The sequence below is a fragment of the Sarcophilus harrisii genome, chromosome 3 (genome assembly GCF_902635505.1).
Source record: "Sarcophilus harrisii chromosome 3, mSarHar1.11, whole genome shotgun sequence".
NCBI lineage: Eukaryota > Metazoa > Chordata > Mammalia > Dasyuromorphia > Dasyuridae > Sarcophilus > Sarcophilus harrisii.
Genome location: NC_045428.1, coordinates 428344318 through 428370383, shown reverse-complemented (window position 1 = coordinate 428370383; position 26066 = coordinate 428344318). Strand labels below are relative to the sequence as shown.

General features: G+C 34.2%; 1 protein-coding gene across 4 annotated transcripts in view; it reads right to left on the bottom strand.

Moving 5' to 3' along the window:
* The window catches only part of DCLK1 (doublecortin like kinase 1), a 390620-nt gene that overhangs the window by 82231 nt on the left and 282323 nt on the right, over positions 1-26066 (bottom strand). For 2 of the 4 annotated variants that reach the window (XM_031960702.1, XM_031960703.1), the window contains exons 1-2: positions 15196-15391; positions 14133-14227 (exon numbers count right to left, since the gene is read on the bottom strand). In XM_031960702.1, coding sequence (XP_031816562.1) covers positions 14133-14227; positions 15196-15214 — 114 coding nt within the window. In that variant the 5' untranslated portion in view covers positions 15215-15391. Of the gene's footprint in view, positions 1-14132; positions 14228-15195; positions 15392-26066 lie in introns of those variants that run through there. The other 2 variants (XM_031960701.1, XM_003764516.2) reach the window with 1 other exon arrangement.

The following is a 26066-nucleotide window of genomic DNA, read 5'->3' as shown; positions in this document are numbered from 1 at the left end:
GGGCCAGTTTCTTGAATTGGTGCAACTAAAAGAAAACTATCATTTGATAACCAACTCTCTGGAGATGAGATTTTTCTGAATTTAGCTAGGTTTATATGCAAATACATAATTCATTATTTATTCTGTCCTCAAAGCCTTTCCAGTTTGGTAAAACCTGCCAAAGTTTTCACTCTGCTGGCAAAGCCTTTGAGAACCCATGGTCATCTCCATGTCATGGTGGAGAAGGATTTTGGTCTTCTTCTGTGAAAGAAAAAGAAAAAAAAAACTATGTGTTTGTGTGTATGTGTGTGTGTATACACACACACACGTGTATATTTGTGTATGCTGGGGGGAATTATGTTTTATGTGTCAACCACTATGTGAATAACTCGAATATCCAACCTTGTGAATGTACCAGTTCCATCTCTGATAACATCCTTTCTCTTGGCTTCACAGACAAGGTTGAAGACAAGTGTACAGTAACACATGAAAGTACTACCTTACCATGAAGAATGGGAAGAGAAATTTGAATTCCATCTGTACAAATGTCCCGAGGAATTTCTACTAGTACTGTTATTACAATGTATGGGAGAATGGTGCTTTGTATTTCTGAGGATGGAGGAATTGGCCAAATGGGGGAAGATTAAAAGGTTTTAATGGAGTTTACCATTACTGAAATATGTCCTATAACAAATCTTCAGATAGCACACAATCACATATAGTTACTTTTAAAAAATATATGGAAAAGATCTATAGGGACTTTGGAAATCCTGATCCTGGCTTATGGGAAATGTATCAGGAATCTGATAAATATTTAATAGATCAATCAATACTACCTTAGGAAGACTTTCTTAAACTTATTATAGCAAATTCCATTTGAAAACTTGTATCATTCCTATGTGAAAATGGAACAGCATTTTAATATTTTTTGAGTGGAATGATATGGATGGAAATTATTGAATGTTAGATATGGAAAGGACCTTGGAGATTATCTAGTTGTCAAATCACAGATTTCATAGATAAGGGAGCTGAGGCAAGTTACTAGAGGGTCTGGTGTTTGAGAATGTTTAATTAGGCTGTGACTACTGAAGCCCTGAATCTTAGAAGGCCAAGCTAAACCTCCAGGGAACCTATACTCTCAAGAAAGGTGAATTAGTGTATGTATATACGATAAAGTTATTTTTAAGCCATCTTTTGCTAAAAGAAAATATATTTAAAATAATTTGTTCATATTTAAAATTTATTTAAATGATTTTAAAATGAATTTTTTTTTAAAATAATGAAATTAGAAACCAATGTTTGGTACAAATTTACAAAAGAAATAATTTTTTAAAATTAAAATAAGAATGGGAAATAAAGATCTTCTTTCATTATGAGAGGAATATTTCTTTCTGTAATTTACTAAGGTAATTTCCTTTTTTGGTAGGGTCTGTTGAGAATGAAAAATTTGAAGAAAACAACTCATAGCTATAGAAATTACCTCACAGGAAACTATGAGGTTGGTGCTGAAAGTCTAAAAATCAGCGAACTCTATGTGAAGGAAGAAACATGATGCAGTTGTTCTCTTTCCAAGCAAATAGAGATCAAGTTAACATAAGAAATATCTATTCATGGATAAGGCATTAGAATCTACAAAAAAGGCACAAAAATTTGATTGTTTGAAGTTCTAATTCTACTTTACCTGATTAACATATATGCATCAAAGGACATTAAAATTTTTTTTTTGGCATGGCAAGTCATGCACTTTTGTAAATGCAACACATGAATATTAGAAAGTATAGAATTTTCCTAGAAATATATGTTCCTACCAAAGTCAGGATATCATTTAATTAAGAAACACACATATACATAAAATAAGAACATGGGAATGATAGAACAGTAATAATACAGAAGAAACTAAGAGAACCAAAATTTTATAAAATACATTGATCTGATTATCAGCAGAATAAAAGTCTAATTGACTCTGAATTAACACAAAGTTTGTTAAAAATAAAATCATTGTATTTATTTTAGGCCAGATATATATTTTGAGAGTTACAGATATTTAAGCCTAAATACATCTTTTATTCTCTTGTTTCTTAAGAGATAGTTGTTATCCATTGAATCATAAAATGTCAAAGCCAGAAGGAACCTTGAAGGCCATCCAGACTAACCTCCTACTCAATTATATAATTTTTTCTAAAGTACTCGTGACATGTGGTCATCTGGTCTTTGTTTTAACAAGTCCAGTGGTGAGACTCACTGGTTCTCCAGTTCCATTGATAAAGTGTGCTCAGCAAAAAAGAAAAACAGGAAAAACATATATAATCACATGGACTTCAAAACTGTTTAACTAAATTTCAAGCTGATCCTACTATTGCTTTGGACATAATTTAAATGGATTAATATGATGAAAACAACAGTTGATTGCTAACTAAGATAAACTACAATTTCATTACATTGTTGTTGTTGTTCAGTTATTTCAATTGTGTCTGAGTCTTTATGACCCTACTTAGGATTTTCTTGCCAAAAATATTGGAGCGGTTTGCCATTTCTTTCTCCAGCTCATTTTACAGATGAGGAACCTGAGGCAAACAGGATTAAATGATTTGCCCAGGATCACACAACTACTAAGTGTCTAAAGCTAGATTTGAACAAGAGAAAATGAGTCTTCCTAACTCCAAACCTGGCACTTTATTTATTGTGCCATCTAACTGCCCCATCATTAAAATTATTGCTGTAATTAAAACATTTTAAAAGGTTATTATATTCAATTATGCTTTTAAATGTAAAATCATGGAAGTTTAATTTAAAGCAGGATTCCCCCCCCCCATATTCCCCTTTCTAAGTAAAAGACATTCATTTAATCTAAAATAAAAATGAAAAAAAAAAGAAACAAGGAGCAGAATTTATTTAATAATACATCTATAATTTAGGGTTTTTATAACTTACAATCATTTTTGGTTAACATTTAGATGACTTAGGAGGAATATACCAGAAGATAAGCAGTCCTTATATATAACAAACTTGTTCTACAAGTCAGCCAGCTGCCCTGGAAGGAGCCTTAAGCAGATATACACACTATCTCCAAGGGAAACTTGTGAAAACATAATTTTTCAGAAATCCCATTCCTTTTTGTATTACTGTTAGCAGGTCATATTTCAGAGGGTCTTGAGTAACTACTCTCTGGAGAAATGTACAAACTTCTCTGAAGTCCACTTGCTGATAGCCTAGTTAGTTCTGTTACATAAATGCTATGAACCCAAGTAAAGTTAAAACCCTCAAGATGATTTCCAGTGTCTTCCCCCCACCCCATATTTTCCAAAAGAAACTCACCAAACAACATGGCTTTTTGTTTTTCCTGTTTATTATGTAAGTCATTCTAAAGTGATAAGCATCACAAAGCAAATTGCAAAAATAATGACATGGTCCAATGGGAAATGCAAATACAACAGACCGCAATGAAACAACCACACAAATTATTAGGGATTTTGTCCACGGGTGTGTTCAAATGAAACATTTCATCAGCATCATCCCTGAAATTCTCACAGAATTTGCTGATGGGTTGGATTAATGGAATTTATAATAAAAACGATTGTTTTTCAAAAACACATTAGCACCAAAATGCTATCTTTTGAGTACACCTCCAAGCAACTCTAAAAAACATAAGCACAAATATGTGATGTCAAACTTTCTGGGAAAATTCAGCCAATATTTACAAAACTGTATTGAGTTGCAAAGTAGAGACATTGTAAGAAATAAAATTACTCCTTCTTTTACAGGGGAATGCAAATTCAAAACAGAATATATATGATGAATGACCATAGTTCTGTGCCTATATAGCCTCTGTACTTGATATAACCCCTTCTGACAGCAGATTTAAAAAACCTTTCAAAGCTGTATATAATACACATTCCCATGTATTACATGCACTATTTATGTTATCTTGTAATTTATCCATCTTTTTAAAAAGAATCAAAATTTCATAATAGCATATACCATGCACTCTAAAACAATAGGCAAGGATTCACATTTTTCATTCCCTCAACCCCATTCATGTTACAGGCACAAAATTACATTCATTTTCAATCAACAGTATAGCAAATTACATCAGACAATTGGTATACTGAATATAGTATATCATTCATTTCCACCCTATCCTGCTGTGGGGGTATTTGAAACATATATTGGTTTCACTAAAACACATGCAGAAATACAGGTGCTAGCAGGAAGAATGCAAATGTGCACATAGGAGCAGAAGCATGTGCATATTCACTTAATTAATATATGTGTGTATATATGTGACTACATATACACACATGTACAGTAAGTATAGTAAGATAACCATCCTAAGTATAACAAGAACAAAGAATACAATGATTCAAAATCATGTGCAGTACTGCCTTGAAGATTACATGGCTCTGCTCTTAACCAATAAGAAATCAAAGGCATTTTGGATTACCTCTACTATGTAGTTATAACAATTTTCCCCCACCCACCCCAGTCAGACTTTGTTTAAATAGTCAACTACTTTCCCAGCTAAGACACAAAAATTTTATTTTCATTGAACATTTCTGATGAAAATCACTATGTTACCAGCTATACATAAATCATAGAAAAATATGAGTCTTGGGATACTGTGATTTTAATAAGTGAACACCAAGACAGAACAATATAAATCTATCATCAAATTGTACTGGCATGGTACTTATTCTTCAAATTTGTTTGCTTTTCACTGAATAAGGTTTTAAGACCACTTTAATCAGAAGAAATAGCAAACTAATTTTTAACTTCATCATGCCACTGACTTTTATATGCTATAGGGCTACAATTAATAACATGATAAGATATTACTAATGAATCCATAAGAGCCAGTAATTTATAAGGCTGTCTCACAAATCCTCTTTTTTAAAATCATATCAAGTATATACACATAACACAAATACTCAATTACTGATGCACACACACAAGCCCTGCATATTTACATGCACCCACAGTCCTGTATAGATATAATCGTCATATAGCAAATTTGGTTAGTCTAATAATTAAAATGTATATTTTTAAATCTGCTTTTTGTGAAAAATCACACTTCTGCTTTTGTTTTTAAAGTATTCTCCCTTAAGAAATGTAGATTTTAGGTTTTGTTTTGTTTTTAAAAAGTCAAACAATTGCAATATAATAGAATGTGAATTTGCAGTTAAGAGAACCTAAAATATTCCCAATAGATGGTCTTGGTAAAATAAGTGCATGTATAGATAGAATGTATTTTTTTGAGGTTTATTTTTGTATTTATGATGAGCCAGTATATGTATACAGGTCTGTTTGATATTGATGGAAACATATGGCAGTTTTTAAATACCTAAGGCAGTAGAAAGGCAAGCATTTTACTTTTTTAATATTAAATCTATTTGATTAAACAAAACATAAAGGAAAGACACTGCATGGATTTCAGAATTACTAGCCCCGTATTCAAACTGTACTTCATACTTGAATTATTAATTACATTTTTAAATGCCAAAAGCAGAGAAATGTTTCTAATTTCTGTTTCTACAATGACTAAGACAAGTTACAAATTACAAAGTACCAAACTTTCAACTGCAATGTAATCCCTTTATAGCGCATACTAAGTAAGTTCTAAAAGGGTAGAGACACCCAGAGATCAAAACATCATAAAGATGGCTAGAGTATTTTCCTACTCTGTAAAAATAGTTAAAAGATAAGATACTTAAATAAAAAGTTTTTTTCTAGATGCAAGCAAATCACAAATGTCCATATAATATTGATTCTCTTCCACCATTGAACTGAAACCTTCTGGTTTGGTGCTAAGAAATATTTTACTTCTGTTTGTGTATAATGGAATTATGCTCTGCATAGAAGGATATCTCAAAGTCTATAAATGGTGTGTTGTTTCAACCTCTAAGGGACGTTCATTTCAAGAGTAAATGATATATATGGCCCCTGAACAGTCCTTTAATAAAAGTCATATGTTTCAAAGATTAGATGCTATGGAACTACATTCCCTTGGAGCTGCCTGAATGGAAAATTGGCTATGGTATCTATCAACAATTAGCACAAAGTCCAATTTTCTTTTTTGGCCGTATCTAAGCAAAGTCATGAAATCCAGATCAATTGGCAATATCTACCATCCATCCAGAATAAACATTCAATAGACGTTTCTATGTAGTCATTGTCCATAAGATTGACGTGGTGGGGAAGTTAAGGTAATTTAATATTTTCATTCTGGACAAACTGACCACCACCAGTTTTAAGTTAACTCTTTTCCTGCCCCCTTTCATTCTGATAGATGAGCTAAATGTATACTAAATCTACTTGGGATCATTCTCTAATATGTAATGCATTTTACCAAGACATAACTGGAGCAGACACCAACAACTTCACAGATGTTTACTGTTTCCACTAATACAAAGAGGTCTTTTGATCTCAGCAGGGGTCTCTGTTAATTTCTATTGGAAAGAGCTGAAAAACCTGAAGACTGGCACAGGTATTATGAACTGTTCTTTCAAGATGGAATGGTTCAGTTTGCATTTCTTGAACTAACTGCCAAATCAGGCATTCTTCTCAAACGACAAGATAATGAGGTACTAATTATTCAGTGAAGGGGGGTAGGAGGAATAGGATATAGGAGTGTTCAAATGCTCAGTCTGGCTTGGTTGCCTGGCATTTAATTTTTTTTGTTTGGGTGGAATATTTTACTTAGTAGGAGAGTGTGATGGTAACACATATAACTATAAACCAGATGGCAAAATTTGCTAGCACTACAATTTATTAAGAATCTAAATCAGAAACATTTAAAATCATACATGGCAACTGAACTATTCTCCATCTTGAATCAAATTTGAATTTTAAAATTTTCATCTTTAAATCAATTTTCAAAGCATTTCAATTCTCCCAATGGAAGAAAACATTTAATTTAGCACCTACTGAGATATGACGTGTCTGCAGTACATCAAAATCATGCTTTGCAAGACTTAAATAGACTAACTAAATAGTTAGTGTCTGAACTAAAAGAAGCAAGTAATCACTAGGATATGGCTTAAATACAATAAAAATTAAAATTTAGTATTCAGGTTTAAAAATAATTTAACTTTAAGCAAAGTTGACTTTAAGTTTCAAAATAAAGCACTAGAGGAGCAGAGTTAGTAGGTTAATGTTAAACAATGAATTATTACCATAGACCTACTTGGTGTAACACAAAATGAGTTTTGCATATTAATTTGCAAATAAAAGCAAGATAAATGCATTATCAGAGCAGGGATTTAGATATTGAAGGCCTGATTTATAAAGTACCATTTATAGGGAGGTTCAAATGGATTTCTTGGAAGGAGTCCAGAACACGTTTTCTTTGTGCCTGAACTTAAAAAAAAAAAAAAAGGATTTCCAGCCATTACACATCTGAGAAATTACACATATGTCAGAAAGGAAGAATTTTAACATTTGCAACACAATAATGCCACTGTATATGTTTGTCATGTTGCCATATAGCAAAATGGTTATCAATGGTGCATCAAGCTAGGTAGAATTCTCTGTTTAAGTTTATTTAATATCAACTGAAATAACAGGAGGACCCAGTATCAAAGCCTTCATGGATATGGTGCCTTTCTCATTCATTTTTGTCTTAGAAGTAGAATGAATACATTTATCTATTGTTCAGTGGTGGGAAAAATTCTAAGTAGAGATCTTTTTATTCTTTTTCAATAATTATACTTTTCAAAACCCCAACCAAAGGAACACAGTAGTAGTTTTAAATAAAAAAAAAGTAGTTTGAGGGCACCATTTCACTTATGGGCAAAGATAAAAAAATTTTATCTCTATATCTAATTATATATGTTCAAAAACAATCCTGTCCCTGAATATATGAGCATATTTTGCTAATTCCGTTGTTCAAATGTGTTCCTCTATTCAATATTTTACCTTTACAGGAAATTTGTCTAAAACCAGGCCTCATACCAAAATCTAATACAGGTTCCTCCTCTTTTTGTCCATAATTAATTCCATAATCAAAACCCAACAAATTCCCCTTTAAAGATTAAGGTTAAATAAAAATGCAAAAATAGTATTGCTTATGATGTTTAGAACTAAATTTATTATTTAATTATATGTCAAAAACTCTGTTTGTGACATTTTTGTAAATTTCTCTTTTCAAAATGTTATACCTCTATTCAAAACCATACATGGAACCATTGTCTCAACTAGGTCTCTAATAATCAAATCAGTTCGAAGGGCGTACCATTCCTTAGATGAAAGTCATAAGAATGTTATTTTCCTTTGGTCTAATTAATACTATGTCATAGTAGAACAAACTAGATCCCTAATTATGGTATTTGCATAATTCCTTTTCTTGATTGTTGTTAATAATATTCCTTAGGAAATTGTTAAAACCATATTACCAAAATACTTTAACATTTCTGTTGTCCTTCCTTTCCCTCTTTTACCTCAAATAACCAATAATGAAACATCAGAGCTAGGTCCTTAAAGATTAAGGTCCATACTAAAGATCTCCTTAGTTTTATATCTTTGGTTTTGATTGATTTATTGACTCCAACTGCATTCCTTGTCTTCTTAAAGATGTTCAATTAAAAATTTATCCTTCATTCACAACCATATCCTTCCATTCCTTCTTCTTTCCTTCTCCTTCCTGATCCTTCCTTATCCTTATCCTCTTATCTTCATACCTTCGCTTCCTCCTTCCTGTCCTCCTGTACTTTCCTTACATTCCTGCACTAATACTAAAGCCTTTCGTTCTTCCCTTCTCCCTTCACTTCCTTCATCCTTTTATTGCCTTCCTTACCAAATTCCTTTCCTTCATTCTTCCTTCCTTCCTTGTTCCTTCTCTTTCCTTTCCTTCCTTCCTCCTTCTCTCATCCCTGTCCTCCCTTCCTTCCTCCTCCTCCTTCCTTCCTTCCTTCCTTCCTCTCCTTCTTCCTTGTTCCTTCCTCCCTTCCTTTCCTTCCTTCCTTCCTTCCTTTTCCTTCCTTCTTTTTCCTTCCTTCTTCCCTCCCTTCCTCTTCCTCCTTCCTTCCTTCCCTTCCTTCCTTCTTCTTCCTTCCTTCCTTCCCTTCCTTCCTCCCTTCCTCCCTTTCCTTCCTTCTTTCCTTCCCTTCTTCCCTTCCTTCCTTCCTCCTCCTTCCTCCTTTCCTTCCTTCCTCCTTTCCTTCCTTCCTTCCTTCCTTCCTTTTTTCCTCCTTTTCTTTTCTTCCTTCTTTCCTTCCTTTCCCCCCTTCTTCCTTCCTCTCCCTTCCTTCCTTCTCCCTTCCTTCCTTTCTTCCTTCCTTCCTTCCTTCTTCCACTTCCTTCCTTCTTCCTTCCTCCATCTCCTTCCTTTCCTCCTTCCCTCTCCTCCTCTCCCTTCCTTCTTCCTCCTTCCTTCTTTCTCCTTCCTTCCTTTCTTCCCTTCTTCCTTCCTCTCCTTCACTTCCTCCTCTCCTCCTTCCTTCCTTCCTTCCTTCCTTCTTTCCTTCCTTTCTTCCCTTCCTCTCCATTTCCTCCTTCTTCCTCCCTCCTTCCTTCTCTCCTTTTCTTCCTCTCCTTCCTTCCTTCTCCTTCCTTCCTTTCCTTCTTCTCTTTCCTTCCTTCTCTTCCTTCCTTCCTTCCTTCCTTCCTTCCTTCCTTCCTTCCTCCCTCCTTCCTTTCCTCCCTCCTTTCCTTCCCTTCCTCCTCCTTCCTCTCTCCTCCTTCCTTCTTCCTTCACTTCCTTCCTTCCTTCTCTCCTTCCTTCCTTCCTCTTCCTTTCCTTCCCTCCTTCTCTCTTCTCTTTCCTTCTTTCCATTCCTTCCTTCTCCTTCCCTTCCTTCTCCTCCTCCTTTCTCCTTTCTTCTTCCCTCCCTTCTTCCCTCCTTTCTTCCTTGTTGTTTTGGTTAGAAATATGGTTACCTCACAAAATACACTGTCAGGAGCTGAAGCTCACTAGATCCACAGAGGACATTCAACAATTTCTGATCCCAGTACCACAGCTCAGTTGCTGCCATTACATATGTTGTGAATCTCACAAATGTGGCTTTGAAATTGCCTTTAGAGAGGATAAAGAATACAAAACTTCTTCCTCTTTCTCAGAACCATTTTCCCCTAAGTCTATATCAACCATATTCTTTTTCCTTTATAATTCGCCTCCCTCCCCCATTCTTTACTGGATCTTTCTCTACTGGTAGCTTGGCAACCAGTTCACTACAGCTGAGTATGTGTCTGGAGTCAACTTCATTTCTACTTTGTAACACCCACTCCTAGCATCATTAGACTGATCAGATAATCTACAAAATTTACAAAGCCAGGGATGTGGGAGCATAATGGGTAGTTTCATTCAATTTACACAATATAACATATTTTGGCCTGATATATTAAGACATGGGAATAAAAAAGGTCACTGATGGTAACAGGGAATTGTATAATTCAGCATCAGGAATTTGTAAATAACAAAATGAATGAATATATGTGCTAAAATCAGATTAGACATATCTATAGACAAAATATTCCATATATGACTGTTTGAGAAGGAAAGCATCTGATGAAATAATTGTAAAAAGGTCAGTCTACAAACATAACAAAAAAGTTCTGAATAGTAACATGATTTAGAAAAAAGAAGAAAAAAAAATCTAATGAAAGAAGGATTAATAAAGATATGGACATCATCTTATCCTATTTATTCTTAGTTAAAAATAGAAGTTTAGGGGCAGCTAGATATCTCAGTGGATAGAGCACCCTGGAGTCAGGAGGACCTGAATTCAAATCAGACCTCAGACACTTAACACTTACTAGCTATGTGATTCTGTGCAAATCACTAAACCCCAACTGCCTTGCAAAAAAAAAAAAAAATAGAAATTTAATTTGTTTTGTTGTTGTTTTTAAAGAAGTCAAATGATTTGATGTGCCTTTAAAGAATAAATTTGCCAAGTACTATTGGCCTGAATTTTTGTGTTTCAAAATGATATGTGTATATATGTGTATGTGTGTGTGTGTGTGTGTGTGTGTGCTCATGCATGTTAGGGGTGGAGGTTCTGAAGTAGATCCATTTTCTCAACCTTGTTGCTAAGCAACACAAGTGGAGAAATAGAAATAGCTGTTTTTAAATTTGCAATGAAAAAGAGTTAATTTATTCTTTCAAGTTCTTCTTTTAGCACATACCATCCTTCACTTATTTTAGAATATCCTGAATAGCAATTTATCCAATAACTCAAGAACATTATATGTGGAAAAAAATCCATTTTTAGGGATATTCTCCTCCCATTTAAACTGGTCAGGGTCATGTGATACAATTGCCTAAGAGTAAGAAGTTCTCCCTGGTAGGAGAGGGACAGAATTCTAAGTACAATTATCTGGAGAGCATCTTCATTTATGGGTATGGTACATGAAAGTAGAGAATATGTTGGAGGCCAATGAAGTTACAAGATTTGGAAGCTAAAAAAATCCTCATGACTATCTGCCTTTTCATTTAGCTTACATTCCATGTTCCTGATCCAAAAATGTTTTAGATGGTATTAAAGCATCCCTTTTGCCCAAAATATTTTACCAAAATACATATACTTGGTATTTAAAAGCAAAAGGAAAAATCTATCAGAATCATTATATAATATTCCTAAGTATTGGTAATGTTAATTATATAATAAGCACTATAAAGATGCCGTCTGTTCAATAATCACAAAGGCTTTACTTATAGAAAAGAGAGGATTCTCCACTTCAAACAGACAAGAGTCATAATTGAGTCAGACTATAGAAAGGCAGGAAGAATTGCATTTCTATCTCTATCTAGGCTGGTCCCAATGGGAAAAGTTGAACAAGGTACAAAACATTACAAAGGCTTAATGATAAGGCACATAGAAAAGAATCTCAAGTGTTGAGATGAGAGGTTAGGAATAGCAGTTATTTGAGGGAGTATCTGCACAGTGGTGTGGTGTGGGGCTTTTCTCCCCTCCCACCTTTAATAAAAAAAAAGAAGAAAACACTTTTTATGAGGCATCTTGGTTAGTGGAGAGCTACATTTTGAGATAGGAAAGGCAGATTCATATCTCATTCCTGACACTAGCTTTCTGATCATAGAAGAGTTATTTAATTTTTCAGTTTTCTCTTGAGCATAATAAAAATAATAATAATACCAGTATCAGCTGCCTCATAAGGCTAATGACCCCAAGGCCAAATAAATACATTTTGGAAAGTGCCTCACAAAATAAAGTTAGGAAAATCAGCTATTAGGATTATTACTATGTGAGGATCCTTCATATGAGATAACTTAGAACTCTTTCTGGCCATGTTTACAAGAAAAGAATGAATACCATCTCCTCATAAATACACCTTTGATATGAAATGATAATTCATTTGGTTGGATCTTTTTAAAGTGATTCCATAAATATAAATGAATCCATTGCCTAGGGTAATATAATTCAAAAGGCTAAGACAAGGCAGCCAAGAAGACTACAATAAAAATAGTCCAGCTGAACTTTCATAGAATAAATAATTCAGCTGAACTTTCATATAATCCTTTTGAACTGGAAGAGACCTTGAAAGATTATCCAGTCCAACTTAAACATTTTGTAGATGAGGAAACTGAGGTGCTGGAAGGTAATGTTTTGCCCAAATTCATGTTGTAGCAAGATAGCTGGGATTAAGCCCCAAGTTTACAAACTTCCAGGCCATTTTTCTTTCCAAGACACTATGCTTTTTACATTTTAATTACTTTTAAAAGGCTAAAAATGAGCATAGCTCATTAATCCATCCCTACCATTTTATAGATCAGGGAACTGAGACCCAGAGAGTTGAAATTATCTACTCTAAGTCATATAGTAAGTGATAGAATTGAGATTCAAATCTAAGTCTTTTGATACCCAAAAAAGCATCTCTTCCACTGTATGCTGCTCAAAACACAGTTCATTGAATGATATAAAATAAAATTACATCTTTGGTGTCATAGACAAAAAAGCAGAAAAAATCCCCAACAACCCAACAAAACTCACCAATTATTTTGTGACTTAAGTTTTAAACTTTTCAACTATACTGGCATTATGTAGTGGACTCATATAGACAAAACTGAAAAGAAATGAAATGACTTTTGGATGTGACTAGAGAGTGTAGGTCAGAAGTAGGAAGTTTACTTTAAAGTAGAGAAACAAAAAACAACTAACCCCAAAATCCAGTAATTTAAAGCAATAATCTGTAAAGGACTTCATTTGCTGAAATCAACACTGTTTAGTTGTAATGTTGTTGTTTTTGTTTTAACAGAAAACCTCCTAAGAGTCTGTTCCCATTTTAAAAGCAGAAACATTATATTATTCATCCCTCTATTTCATCCTTCACAAATCTCCTCCCCTTTCTTTTTGTTCTAATACTTTGATTGGAGTCAAGAGTACAAAAAGGATAGCTTGTGGAAAGGGGTAGTAAAATATCTGTTGAATGACTTAATGGCTGACCTTCATCTCTCATTTCTGTTATATTGATATAACTAGCAATGCTTCCCACAATCTTCACTTAACCTCAAGTCACCTGCTCATTCCTTCCTGATATTATCTTAAGATCCCAGCTCATTATACAGGTTGAATTGATACAGAATTACTACATAGGAAATGGGAGAAGAGGTGGAACCAAACTATACCATAACCACAACAGTAAAAACACAGCAAGCAGTAACATTCTTTCAAAAGGAAAGGTGCTTCATATAGGTTTCATTCACAAAACAGGTCTCCCCCTAGGGATAGCTTACAACTCACTGTTTTTCTGACCCAGGCCATATTGGAACATACTTTTTAATATTATGAAACAAGTTACTACCACCACCATTTCATTCAATCTGCCAGACTTTCATGCTTCCTTAAAGGAGACATGGCCAGTTTTTTTACAAGTAATAGCACAGGTAACAATAACAAAGGATAACAAGCATAAGTATCTCCAAGCTCTCTATCTGGTAACTAGGGGTGTTCAGCAGGAAAAGGAGGAAAAACATTTAAAATGAAGCACCAACACTTTCCTCTCAAAGAGAAGCCAATTCTGGAATTTTTTAAAGACAGAAAGCTTCTGTCCTACTTGTTAAGTGATACTAAGCCAGACATTAAGAGAATAGTAGTGGCTAATCTCCAATACCAGAATTTCCCTTGAATAGCAACACCTATATTCCAGCTTCTCCACCTGATGCTCTGCATGTCTTACTTACAAAGAAGTTTCCTTTATTTCCTTACCCTCTGCTTCCGCAGGCTTCCTGGGCTGGTTGGAGATGGACTTGGAGATTTCCCAGAACGGGGAGTTGAGAGCTGACTACCAGGGGTTCCATTAACTAGAAATGCAAAGAATCAGAAAGAGAAACAAAAATGACACTTTAAACATTTTTCATATTAATTCATCCTTTCAATACACAAACATCAGTTAAAGTTCTTGGTACTTTATCTTAAAGTCAATTACATCAGCCTTTGGGGTGCTGGCAAATAACTTTGTTCAGAAAGTCAGTAATTCTCCCAATCTGGTATTTAAAATAGCAGGAGTTTACACAGCGGTTAAATATCAACGCAATTTTAGTACAAAATACATTTTGAACAAACTACTGGCAATATTTCCTTTAACTGCAAGGTATTGTGTCATCAGGAGATATTAGGAATGTGGACTAGTGATACTCATAGTACCACCAGATAATGGACTGAGATGCTTTGGTTGTCACTGATAAAACTGCCTAGGGGTATTGGTCAGAAATGAACTTTAGCCTTGTTTGCAAGGGACACACAGTGATTTACTTGTGAAAATGAATTACTGTGACTGAAAATTAACCTTTCACTCTCTGCACTTGCTAAGCCTGAAACATCAACTCATTATAGACAGACACCATTATAGAAATATTTACCAGGTAGAACATAAAATAATTTACCATTGACCCTTGTACTCACATCACAGTATGCCTTGGTGTCTCATGAAAATAAAAGCTTCCTTCAAATATTTAAATGCTCCCCAACATTAACATTTTCTCCCTTTCCCAAGATTTCTATACAATGATCAATAAATTGAACTGAAGACACACATGCCAAGTAAGTTTTCTTTTTCATTTTTGTCTAAAACCATCTCTCCAAAGTGACCCAAACATTTCAAGAAATGTGAGCTAAAGTCACTTCAGCTATGTCTCTTTTACAATCAATGAATGATAGTAATACAGTACCACAGGCAAGAAAAGGGATTCAGTAAATAAACACACATTATTTCAGAATGGTTCACAACACATTTTTGCACAAGTGGAATCAAGAATGAATTTAAACTTACCTTCTATGAGTTCTAACATGGACACAGTCTTAGGGTTTTAACCTGACAAAATAAGAAAAGGAACAATCCTCTCTCTCCCAGCTCTAAGCCAAGCTATAGTGGAGATGGAGAGCCGTGGGATTAGTTAAGGATAGCTAAGGCTGCTCACAGAACAAGCTGAATGAAATGCAGGATTCATCAGCAGATGCCTATTCTGCGTAAGGCTGACGTCTTTGGAGCAGAAGTGGGAGGTGCAGGTACTGTCTTAGGGCTACATCAAAGGTGTCAATTAAGCATAATGCCACCAATTCCAAGTGCCAAGCCATCTCTGCCCCCACCCTGATACCCGAAAGCCCCCATAAACCCAAGCAATTTCAAATGTTTTACACTGAATCATAATGAAATGCCTTTGGGGGCAATATACCCAGTGACTCATCTGAAAAAATTAAAATGACAATAACTTTTGTAAAACCTTTGCTCACTAGGATCTACTGGCTAATAATTATTTCATAAAAATTCAGTACAAGATAGCATGCTTATTGAATTAAAAAAACATTAAATATGTTTGCAAAAGCACCTATTTCATTCGAGAAACAAGCAAAATTTTTCTTTTCTTTTTATTTCTTTATTTCTTTTATTTCTTCTATTTATCTCTTTTATTTCTTTAACCTGTTGTAGGTTACTTTTGCCTTGAAGATGCTTCTGGGGCTTTTTCTTTAACTTGTATATTATCCTGGCATCATACAATAGGGGATCATTAAGGAAATCTTTAATTTACCAGCATTTACAGACTTCTCTCTCTCTCTCTCTCTCTCTCTCTCTCTCTCTCTCTCTCTCTCTCTTTCTCTCTCTCTCTCCCCCTCACCCCCATTTCTCTCTCTCTCTCTCTCCCCTCACCCTCATTTCTCTCTCTCTCTCTCTCTCTCTCTCTCTCTCTCTCTCTCTCTCTCTCTCTCTCTCTCTCCCTCCCTCCTTCCCTCCCTTCCCACCTCCATCTCCCTCTCTCTGTCTCTGTCTCTCTCTGTCTCTCTGTCTCTCTCTCTCGATAAAAGTTTGCACACAGGTATGGGAGAAATACTGAATGGTGTGACTCAAGGAGGCAAGAGAAGTCAACTAGCATTTGTTAAGCTCTTACTATGTGCTGGGGCTCAATGCTAAAGGATTCTCTATAGTCACCAACACTCCTGGTTAGATACTGGACCGTGTCTCCTTAATTCCTGTCTACCCCTGGGCAGGAACTTTACACTGCCAAAATGGCACATGGGGGGGAAATAGACAACTGAGGAAATGTTTAGAAGCTTATGGCAACATTTTCTTTCTTAAGATATCTTATTTAATGAAATTTGTTAAAATAAGGGGAAAAAACTCAAAGAACTCCAGGTAGACGTTATAAATATATATCACATATGAGGGGGTTCTCACCAAGGTCTCATTTCCTCACCTGTCCCTGCTAGAAAAGATTTTCGTTCCTCCTTAATGTCACTGGAATTCATTCTTTTATTTGTTCCTTTCATTTTCTTTTTCTCTTTTCTGATAAAGCCTCAGGAGTCCTACTTCTACTGCTGTGGTGAAATGCAGAACAGAAGTAAGATGAGTCTCTACTAATTTTTCCAAGGTGTCACCAGGGAGAAATATGTTTCTGGCATTCAACTTGAAACTCAGGATCATTTTTCACACAAAAGTTACATCCTAATTGATGGCTGGAATCTGTAATGTCCTGAGGATCATGACTTAACTATAGTTTGCATAAGTGGACCTATCTTTAGTCTATCTTTGGATCTTCATTGTAATTTATGCTGGAAAATTCTTAGTACCAACTGACCACCTGAAAAATGAACTTTTGCATTATAACCTGATCATAAATTGGAAACTATCTGTATTTTTAGGGTCAGAATTTATGCTGAAAATCTTGCTTTTGTCTGTTTAACATCTTTGAATCTATAGTCTACATTTCTGTTTGACAGGCTGAATAATTCTTCAGGAGAAATACCATATGACATACTGTTAAATGATTGTTGGAATGAATAATCTTATTATATGAGTAACTTTGACACATACAATGAACACATTTGTTTTTTTTTATCATATGATGCCAATGGTTTCAAAATGCCAATATAAAAAAGAATGTCTGTGTACCTCATTAAAATTCAACATATCAAGTCTGGTACAGCCAAGAGTACAATTAGTTACTTCATTTAGGCAACAATCTGTCTTAATAATTTAGTCTGATGTCATTAAACAAATCTATTGACCAGCCAATCAATCAACAAGCATTTTTTTAAATGCTATCTCATCTACTGTGACATGTCAGGTATTGTACTAGTTCCTGAGGACATTAAAAAAAAACAAAAAAAAATTTATATTATCAAGGAGGTTGCTTTCTATCAGAAGGGTCAGCATGTACATAAGTAAGTACATATAGAATAAATAGAAACTATTTTTCTCAGTGAAGGTATTAGAATTTAGAAGGATTAGGAACTGTTTCTTATAGAAGGTGGTGTTTAGAGGAAATAAGGGATTCTTTTGGGTCATACTGTGCATGTATTTACAGTCATTCTCTCTTTACCACATCCTCTTTGGTTCCCTAATTCTACTCAATGAATGAGAAATACTAGCCTGGATCACCACAAAATTACCATTTGTATAATTGGTTACTCAAGGACTTCAGAGGAAGACTAGTATTGAAGTAACTTCTGAAACCATGCGTTTATCTTTTAATTCAGCATCATATTTAATTTTCGGGAGAACTGGATGTTAGTAACAACTAACATAAACCAGTTGAATAAACCTGAAAGATTTTGCTGCCCTCAGTTTCCCTTTTGAAGTCTCTAATCTCTTCTTTTATTATCACTCCAGGAAAATGTTGCTGTTACCCTTTAAAAAATGAGTCAATTGCTCTCTGTCCTTATGTTTCAATCCAGAGGCTCAGTGAATAGACTCCTAGGCTAGAGTCAAAACAGCTGAATTCAAATCCAGCCTTGGACATTCCTATCTGTATGACTCTGGGCAAGTCATTAGCCTCTGGCTGCTTGACAAAAGAATCCATTGGATCAATTGGAGAGGAAATGGCAAATCACTCCAATAATCTCTGACAAGTAAATCCCATAGATAGTATTAGCATGTCATGGTCCACATGATCCATAGACACAACTGAACAATAACAACAAAAATCAATTGTCCTTTAAGGATGATATGAAACTATTGAAGAAGAAGTAGGAGATGGGTGTCTTCTCTCTTCTACTTCCTTATAGTATCGGATCAAAGAACTATAAACATTCTCACATTATTTTATGAGGTCTTTGACTCATGAATAGCTTCTGAGACAGCCATTTATTTAAGGATTCTCTAGTACTGCCAACACCATCAATGGAATTATTCTAGGATAAATGATGGAGTTGAGCTCAAGAGTGTCGAACATGAAAAAGGCATGCCTGACAATAGATTGTCTTCCCAACAAAAGAAAATGGAGTCCATTAATCCTTGTTGATAGAATGGGTACATGGAGTTCTTGCATATTTCAGACAAAGTAATTGTTGGTAAGTGTACCAAGGAAATTTCTTTTTGGGTGTATTCAATAAGATAGCATATCAATATGGAGACTGATAATTTTTCTGTGTGAGCACTTTGTACTCTATCTTGTCCATAAAAGTCAGGTCATGATTAACTCCCTGCAGCTCATAAGCAAGGTGGTCACTTCAGAAAACACATAAGGATGAGTGATTGGTACAACCTATATATAAAGATGATTAATTCTCTGATAAAATATTTGATGGGAGATCTCTTATATATCTGACAAATTGCATTGGGTAAAATAATAAAAGGCTATTGCCTTCACTTACATATTGCACAAGACAATATGTAAGTGCAATATATGTGCAAGTTTCAAATATAGATGAAGTAAAATTTGAATTGTTAAGTAAGAGGCAATTTTAGGAGCTTAGGATACAAATGTGATTAAAGGTGAAATGCAGGGATTATACAGAATGGTCCTGCAATCACAGTGAAAAATCATTCACCATCTGTGACCTAATCCTTTTGTGGCTAACATCTAATTCACAGAGGCACAATGCAGGGGAATTAGGATCTTTATATAAGTAGAAAGGCCAAGAAGCTTTCAATGTCTTTTTTGTTTTAATGATGACTAAGTATAAGCCATAAATATGTGCTGACTTCTTAATTAATCTGTTGATAATTTCATAGTGATACATATTTTTCCTTCCAAATGGCTGAGAGAACATACTCGTTAATGAAGAAAGAGGCTTAAAGAGATTTTGGAGAGCAGTGAGGAAAAAAGCCCTAGACAAGGGTTCTCAATTATTTTTGGGGTCATGGAGCCCTTTTTGGCAGCCTGGTGAAGCCCCTTATTAGAATCATGTTTTTAAATTCATAAAATATATAGGATTTACAAAGAAAACCAATTATAATGAAATAGTTATCAATATATAAAAAAACCCACTAACAAATTCATGGACTACATGTTAAGAATCACTGTCCCACTAAATTTGAATAACAGAAAGAGCACTGTATTGATGAGCAAAAGATAGTTAAAACTTTATGAATAGTGAGACCAAATACTTTTCTTGTCTAAACTTTGTTTATCCCTCTTTCTTGCAGTACAATATTCTACACACAATAGACAAAAACTGCATGTTTGTTGGATTGAAGTAATTTTCTTTCTGCTATTGCCTACTATGACATTAGTTAAGTTGCTTAGCCTATTATTTACCCATCCTGGAAATCAGTTTTCTCATCTGAAGAAAATGAGGGGGTTGAACTAGTTATTCCTTCTAATTGTTAGATTCTAAGTTGAAAAATGAGGTGAGCTTTTTCCTCATCAAGTCCTGAATCAGCCACCTCCAAATCATGCAGTTTGTATTCCCTATAGCATCCTCTCTACCTTCCATGAGAGCTCTGAACTATGCCCCTATGAAACTGGTATCTGAGAGATAAGTTTCTCCTTTGTCTTGTCCCAAGCGAGACTTCCATTGTCACATCATCCTGCTGTGCATTTATTTCTGTCTCCTTACTTATGTCTTTTCCTCTAGCTTATAGTACCTATCTTGTTAGTTTGTGAAAATCAGATGAGATATCAGAGGTCTTCAAGAAAAATGAATTATCTTCCTTCTCATTTTGCAATGTAAACTTGAGAGAAGGAATTGTCTTTTTTGTATTCCCAGGGCTTAGCACACTGACACATAAAAAACACTTAATGAATGATTTGTCTGTTTGGTTTTGTGTATATATACATAAATATTTTTCATGAGCTATTTCTTCCATTCTCTCTTCCCATTATCATCAACAGAAACATTTATTACATATCTGTTTTCATGCATTTCTTTTCTAAGTGTACAAACTCTATGTAGGTCCTTTCTTATATTATATAATAATAATAATAATAATAATAATAATAATAATAGTTAACATTTATATAACACCCACAATTTACCAGGACATGTGTTTCATAAACATTTTATTTTATCCTCACAACAAGTTAAGGATATAGGTACTATTATCATTCTCATTTTATAGTGGAAAAGATTGAGACAAATGGAAGTTGTGATTGCCCAGATTTCCATAGCTAGTAAGTGTCTAAAGATCGGTGTTCCTTGTTTCAAGTTCAGCATTCTAACCATATTGCCATAGCAAAGACTTGGACAATGATAGTAAAGATATGAAGATAAATACATAGTCGTTGAAATAAAACAACAACAAAAAAATAAAGGTATCCTTATGAAGTTTGATAAGAGGCCAGAGTATTTCTGTAGGTTTCAGTTATTAAATTTATGTCCAAGAAAATTAAGAACCTCTCTTCTCATTGCTCAGGATGAATCAAGGGAATAGTTTTAGTCATGGTTCCTATTCCTTTCTGTCCTTATCTTCTGTTACCTCACACTAGTTCTTAACTGTATGAATCACTTAATCTTTCTTTATTTTCTTTTCTTCCATAATGAGTCACATAGCCTTCCTGTGTTATAACTTTCTAATCTTTCCATTTTTCTAACTTCTTTCTCTGATTAAACAGAGGTATACTTGAAGATTCAGTCCTAATTCAACTTGCTTTTTGCTCTTCATATTTTCTCTTCATGAGTTCATGTAGTTGTAGGGATTTCAATTAACACTTCTATCTATGTCATTGACTTCCAATTTCCTCTTTCTGTCCCCAATCATTTCCCAGAGTTCTGTTCTTACATATTCTACTTTCTATTAGATATTTCCACATGGATCCAAAATGAAACCAAAAACTGAAACCATCATCTTTTCACTTCTCCTTATTTCCACAAATGTGTCCCTCTCCCCAACTTTTTTGCATATACTATTATGTTCCTGTTATTGCATATCCTACTTTCTATTAAATATTGCCACATCAATCTAAAATGAAACTAAAAACTGAAATCATCACCTTTCCACCATGCTCCTTATTTTCACAAACTTGTCCTTCTCCCTAACTTTTTTGCATATACTATCTTCCTACTCTTCCCTGATCATACATTAGAAATAAATTTTTTACTCTTCCTTTTCCCTCACCCCACACATTAAATCAAAGTGTTGTTTGACACTTTTCCTACACATTATAGCATTTCTACATGTTATAGCATCATAGGATAAAGATTACAGAATTAGAACTACAAGAGATCTTAATGCCACCAAATTCAATCTTATCATTTAAAATATGAGAAAAATGAGGCAGAGTCACTCTGTCACACAAGTAGTAAATAACTGAGATAAGATTTGAACTTGTTTGTGTCCTTCTGATCCAATGTCAGCGTTTTGTCCACAAAATTATGCCATTACTCCTGAGTCCAATTCCTTTACCCCCTAGTTAAGGATTCATATTTTCTAGAAAAGGCTCTGTTTCTATCTGATCTCCTTCCCTCTGCTTTTATTTGTTTTTCATACCATTATTTATAAAATAATAATATCAACTCTTCTATCCAGAATGTCCCAAAAGTCTTAGTGTAATCTCAGGCTTTACAAAGCTTTCTTTTCTTTTAAGGAGCTTCGCCCCCTTCTATTCCTTCCTACAAAGCTTTGTGAAGCTTACTACTATGCTGAAATTGGGACAATCTGTATATCTGTTAATTTCATAGGGTAGTGAGAATGGAGTCTAAAAAGAGTTAAGAAGTCATTGAGTCATTGCATAAACCTTAAAGTGCTAAAATAACATCATCTGACATTTATTTAGTACTTTAAGGTCACAGAGTCAGATAATTTTAGAGTTTGCAAGAAGCTCAGTGATTACCTGCTCAAAAAGGAATTCCCTTCATCACATACCTGACAAGTGGTCATCTCACTTCTCTTGAAGACCTCCAATATCTCATCTCATTTTCATAACAAGTTAACAAAATAGGCATTATAAATATCATTATACCTACTTTGTAGATTAAGAAACAGGACTTGCTCAGATCATGGTAAATAGGGGAGAATGATTTGAATCTAGTGAGGTCTCCTGACTTACAGTCCAGGGTTCCTTTTACTAGAATAAGCTCTTCTTCCATGTAAGTATAATGATGTCTTTTTATTAATATTCAACAGATTGTCTGGCTTCCTATTGAGCCATAATCTAAGCAAAACAGATAGCAAATCTGACTATGTTTTTGTCCTTGTCTCTGAACCCCTACTCAAAGGTCATTGTTTTAGTGTCCATTTGACCTCACCTTCACAGCATGGAAGATGCAGCTACATAGCATGGAGACTAAAAACAAAGGTATAAGAACTCAGGGATCCAAAATAAGGGCTGTCATCCGAAGTCATTCCTTTTGGAGGTTAGACATATAGTCTAATAGTACTTAAAAGCTTTTTGGAACTTACATATTTATCTTCAGAACTAATTAATAAGCCAAATATGAAAATCAATCTTCTTGTGAGTCACAATTTGTTCTTTTTCAAAAACAATATTAATGCAACTTGATGACCAAGCTTGGCTCCATATGACTTTTGGCTATATCCAAACATTAATTTCATCCCCAGAGGACAAACATTTGCCACCAGTGGGAATAAATAAAAGGATATATTATTAATTCTGAAGAAAATTAATTGTAAGAAAAATCTCCAAAGCTGCATTGTTGAAATAGTATATATCTTTCCAGTGCCCTCTACTTTGGACAAGACCACTGATGTTAACAGGGACATATAAGTTCTGGTACTTGTTAAAAAGATCAATCATGTTATTTTATGGACACTTTCCATATTTTCTTCCTCTACTTCTTTGCTACCAGGGATTGCACAAAATTAATGGGAAAATCAATCATAGCACCACCCTGTTGAGGATGACTGGGGAAGAAAACATACAATTTGAATAAATAAATCTGAAACCCCCAAATCTCTCCCTCCCTGACCCTCCTAAACACCAGGCTTTATCAAACTCATTGATTCATCAATGTTAGTAAAGAGTGGGAAAAGACGATGGGAGGGTAAGGCCTCCTTTTCAAGGGAGGCGATAATTTGGCACTATTTTAGAAAGTAAAACATAGGATCACAATTTTAGATTTGGAAAGGTCTTTAAGTCCATCTAGTTAAACCCCTTCACTTTATGGATGAAGAATCCAAATGCTCAGAGAAGTTAAGTAAATTTTATAAACCACACAATTGGTTAAATATCTGAAATAGGATGCTGGAGAAAGGTACAAAGATTACTTCTAATTCTTCTCTTGAAGCAAAATAGCTTTCCAATTCAAACCCAAATTTCTATCCCAAATTAACCTTTAAAAGAAATCTGGCATGAATGTTTTATTGTCTAATTTGTTGTTGTTACTCTATATGTAATCCCCATCAGTGACATAACTTTGAGACATAACTTCTTTCAGGGTAGAGATTTACATTTTGATAACCCTTAAGCCACATTGAAAAGAGGCTTAAATACATTATTCATCAGCTACAGTTGATAATTTCCACAACCACAAAAAAGTGGAATGAACAAAGTTGACTAATTATCCAAGAGTGAATGAGAACCCATCAGAATTCATGTATCATCTTGAGGAACTAATGGGAAATGTATAAGACTTTCCCCTACAAATAATCAACCCATGAAGAGTTTTTTGTCTAAATGATAAAAAGTCCAGAAATGAAAACAGAAAAGAAATAAACATGTTTTTGTATACATTGACTATTATGACGAGAAAAAAAGAAAAATAAAAAGTCACTTTTTAGTGACTTTAGTGATTTTTTAGGAGCTCTCATTAAAGTCCTATTAGTGTATATTGCTGTCTTATTTTTGAAGAGATTTTAAAGTTTTAGATGTATCTCTCTCTTTTTCTGTTTAGATAAAAGTTTTAGTTAGCTTTGATGCTATGTGGACTACATTTTCCATATGAAATAATAATGCCCCACAAATGCCTATGAATTTATACTCATTCATATATCACAATATGTCCACTTCATCCCTTCTTTTAATATTGACAAAACAACTTCATGAGTTTCTTTAGATGGATTACCAGACTCTAGCAATGAGTTATTCAAATCTCTGCCTTCTTTACTTTTCCCCACACTACTTTCATTTTGACTATTTAAGGACTTTTTAGCAGTACCAAAGGAAAGAAAATAAAAAGATAGGATAACAAAAAATTAAGTCAAGTGAAATAGTATGAGTTTTTTGTGGATGACACAGGACATAAAAATGATGTGGGATTTCTAGCACTTTTACCTTAGTAATACATCTTCACATTGAGTCATCTGATCCTCACAATGATGCTATGATATATTAGTTTAAAGTGATGATATGATAAAATATTTTGATAAACAAAATTTACAAAAATTTAATGGAGTTTTAATATAAACCAAAAGGAATAGGACATTGAAATTCTTTTAAATTAGTATTTTTTATTATCAGGGTCAAAATATTCAAGAATATTAATTGCAAGTCATGTTTGCTGTCAAAGATTTAGTCGGGTTTCAGTATCGCTTCTCACAAATGTAATTTTGAGGTTCATGACTTTGTACAACTCTGCCTCACTTAAAATCTAATTCACTTACAAATTAAGATATCACCCTCCTGATATTATTAATCTTCTTCAAGAGCAGAGGATGAACAATACAAACACAAATGCAATTAGCTTTAACAATCATGAGGTATTGCAGGTATATAGATGGACTTTGCTAGCTTCCTTCAATACCTACATCCAAAAGTGCCTTCTAAAAATGTCTTTCCTATTTTCCATACTATAACTACTGGTGCCTTCACTTTGAAGTTATTTTTGCCTCTCCTTTAGGCATCTTTTGTGCACCTATTTATACTTAAATTGTTTTCCCCCATCAGAATTTATACTCCTCAAGGGAAAATATATTTTTTTCTTTGTATCTCCAGTACTCAGTATAGTGCCTGGTAAACATTTAAGTGCTTAATAAAGGCTTGGGTAAAATTGATCAATGACTAGCATCATGTCTGCAAACTGTACTTTTTGGATTTAAATTTTTTTGAATGCCTAAAAATTCTGTATTTTTGTACACTTCAAGAGTTGTATACTTTTCTATCATCTATAAAAAATGTACATGGCCAATTCAGGTGAAATGTGGATTTCTGATCATTAACTGAAAAAAAATCCTTTACTACCTTCAGTATAGATATTTTCCTTATACTGACTTTGGTAGTAAAAGAAAGCAGTGACTCCATGAGCTGTCCATATAAGTAGAAATGATCTCTTTTCCTTAGCCAGTGATGTAGTGAGTCCACATGAAGAGAACAGGCTTATTTCTAACAAGAAGGTTCCCTACTCTCCAGGAACCTTGATCCTATTTAGACATAAGACTCACGATGGGGAAAGAATGCTGGATAAGCTTTTTCCTACCTGGACTGATTGGGGGTTATTAGTTTTTGGAAATTTGTAATTTAGACAATATGTTCTCTGCAGAACCCTAAGCAAATGCAGTTTGCAATAGAATCTTCCTAATCCAAATTC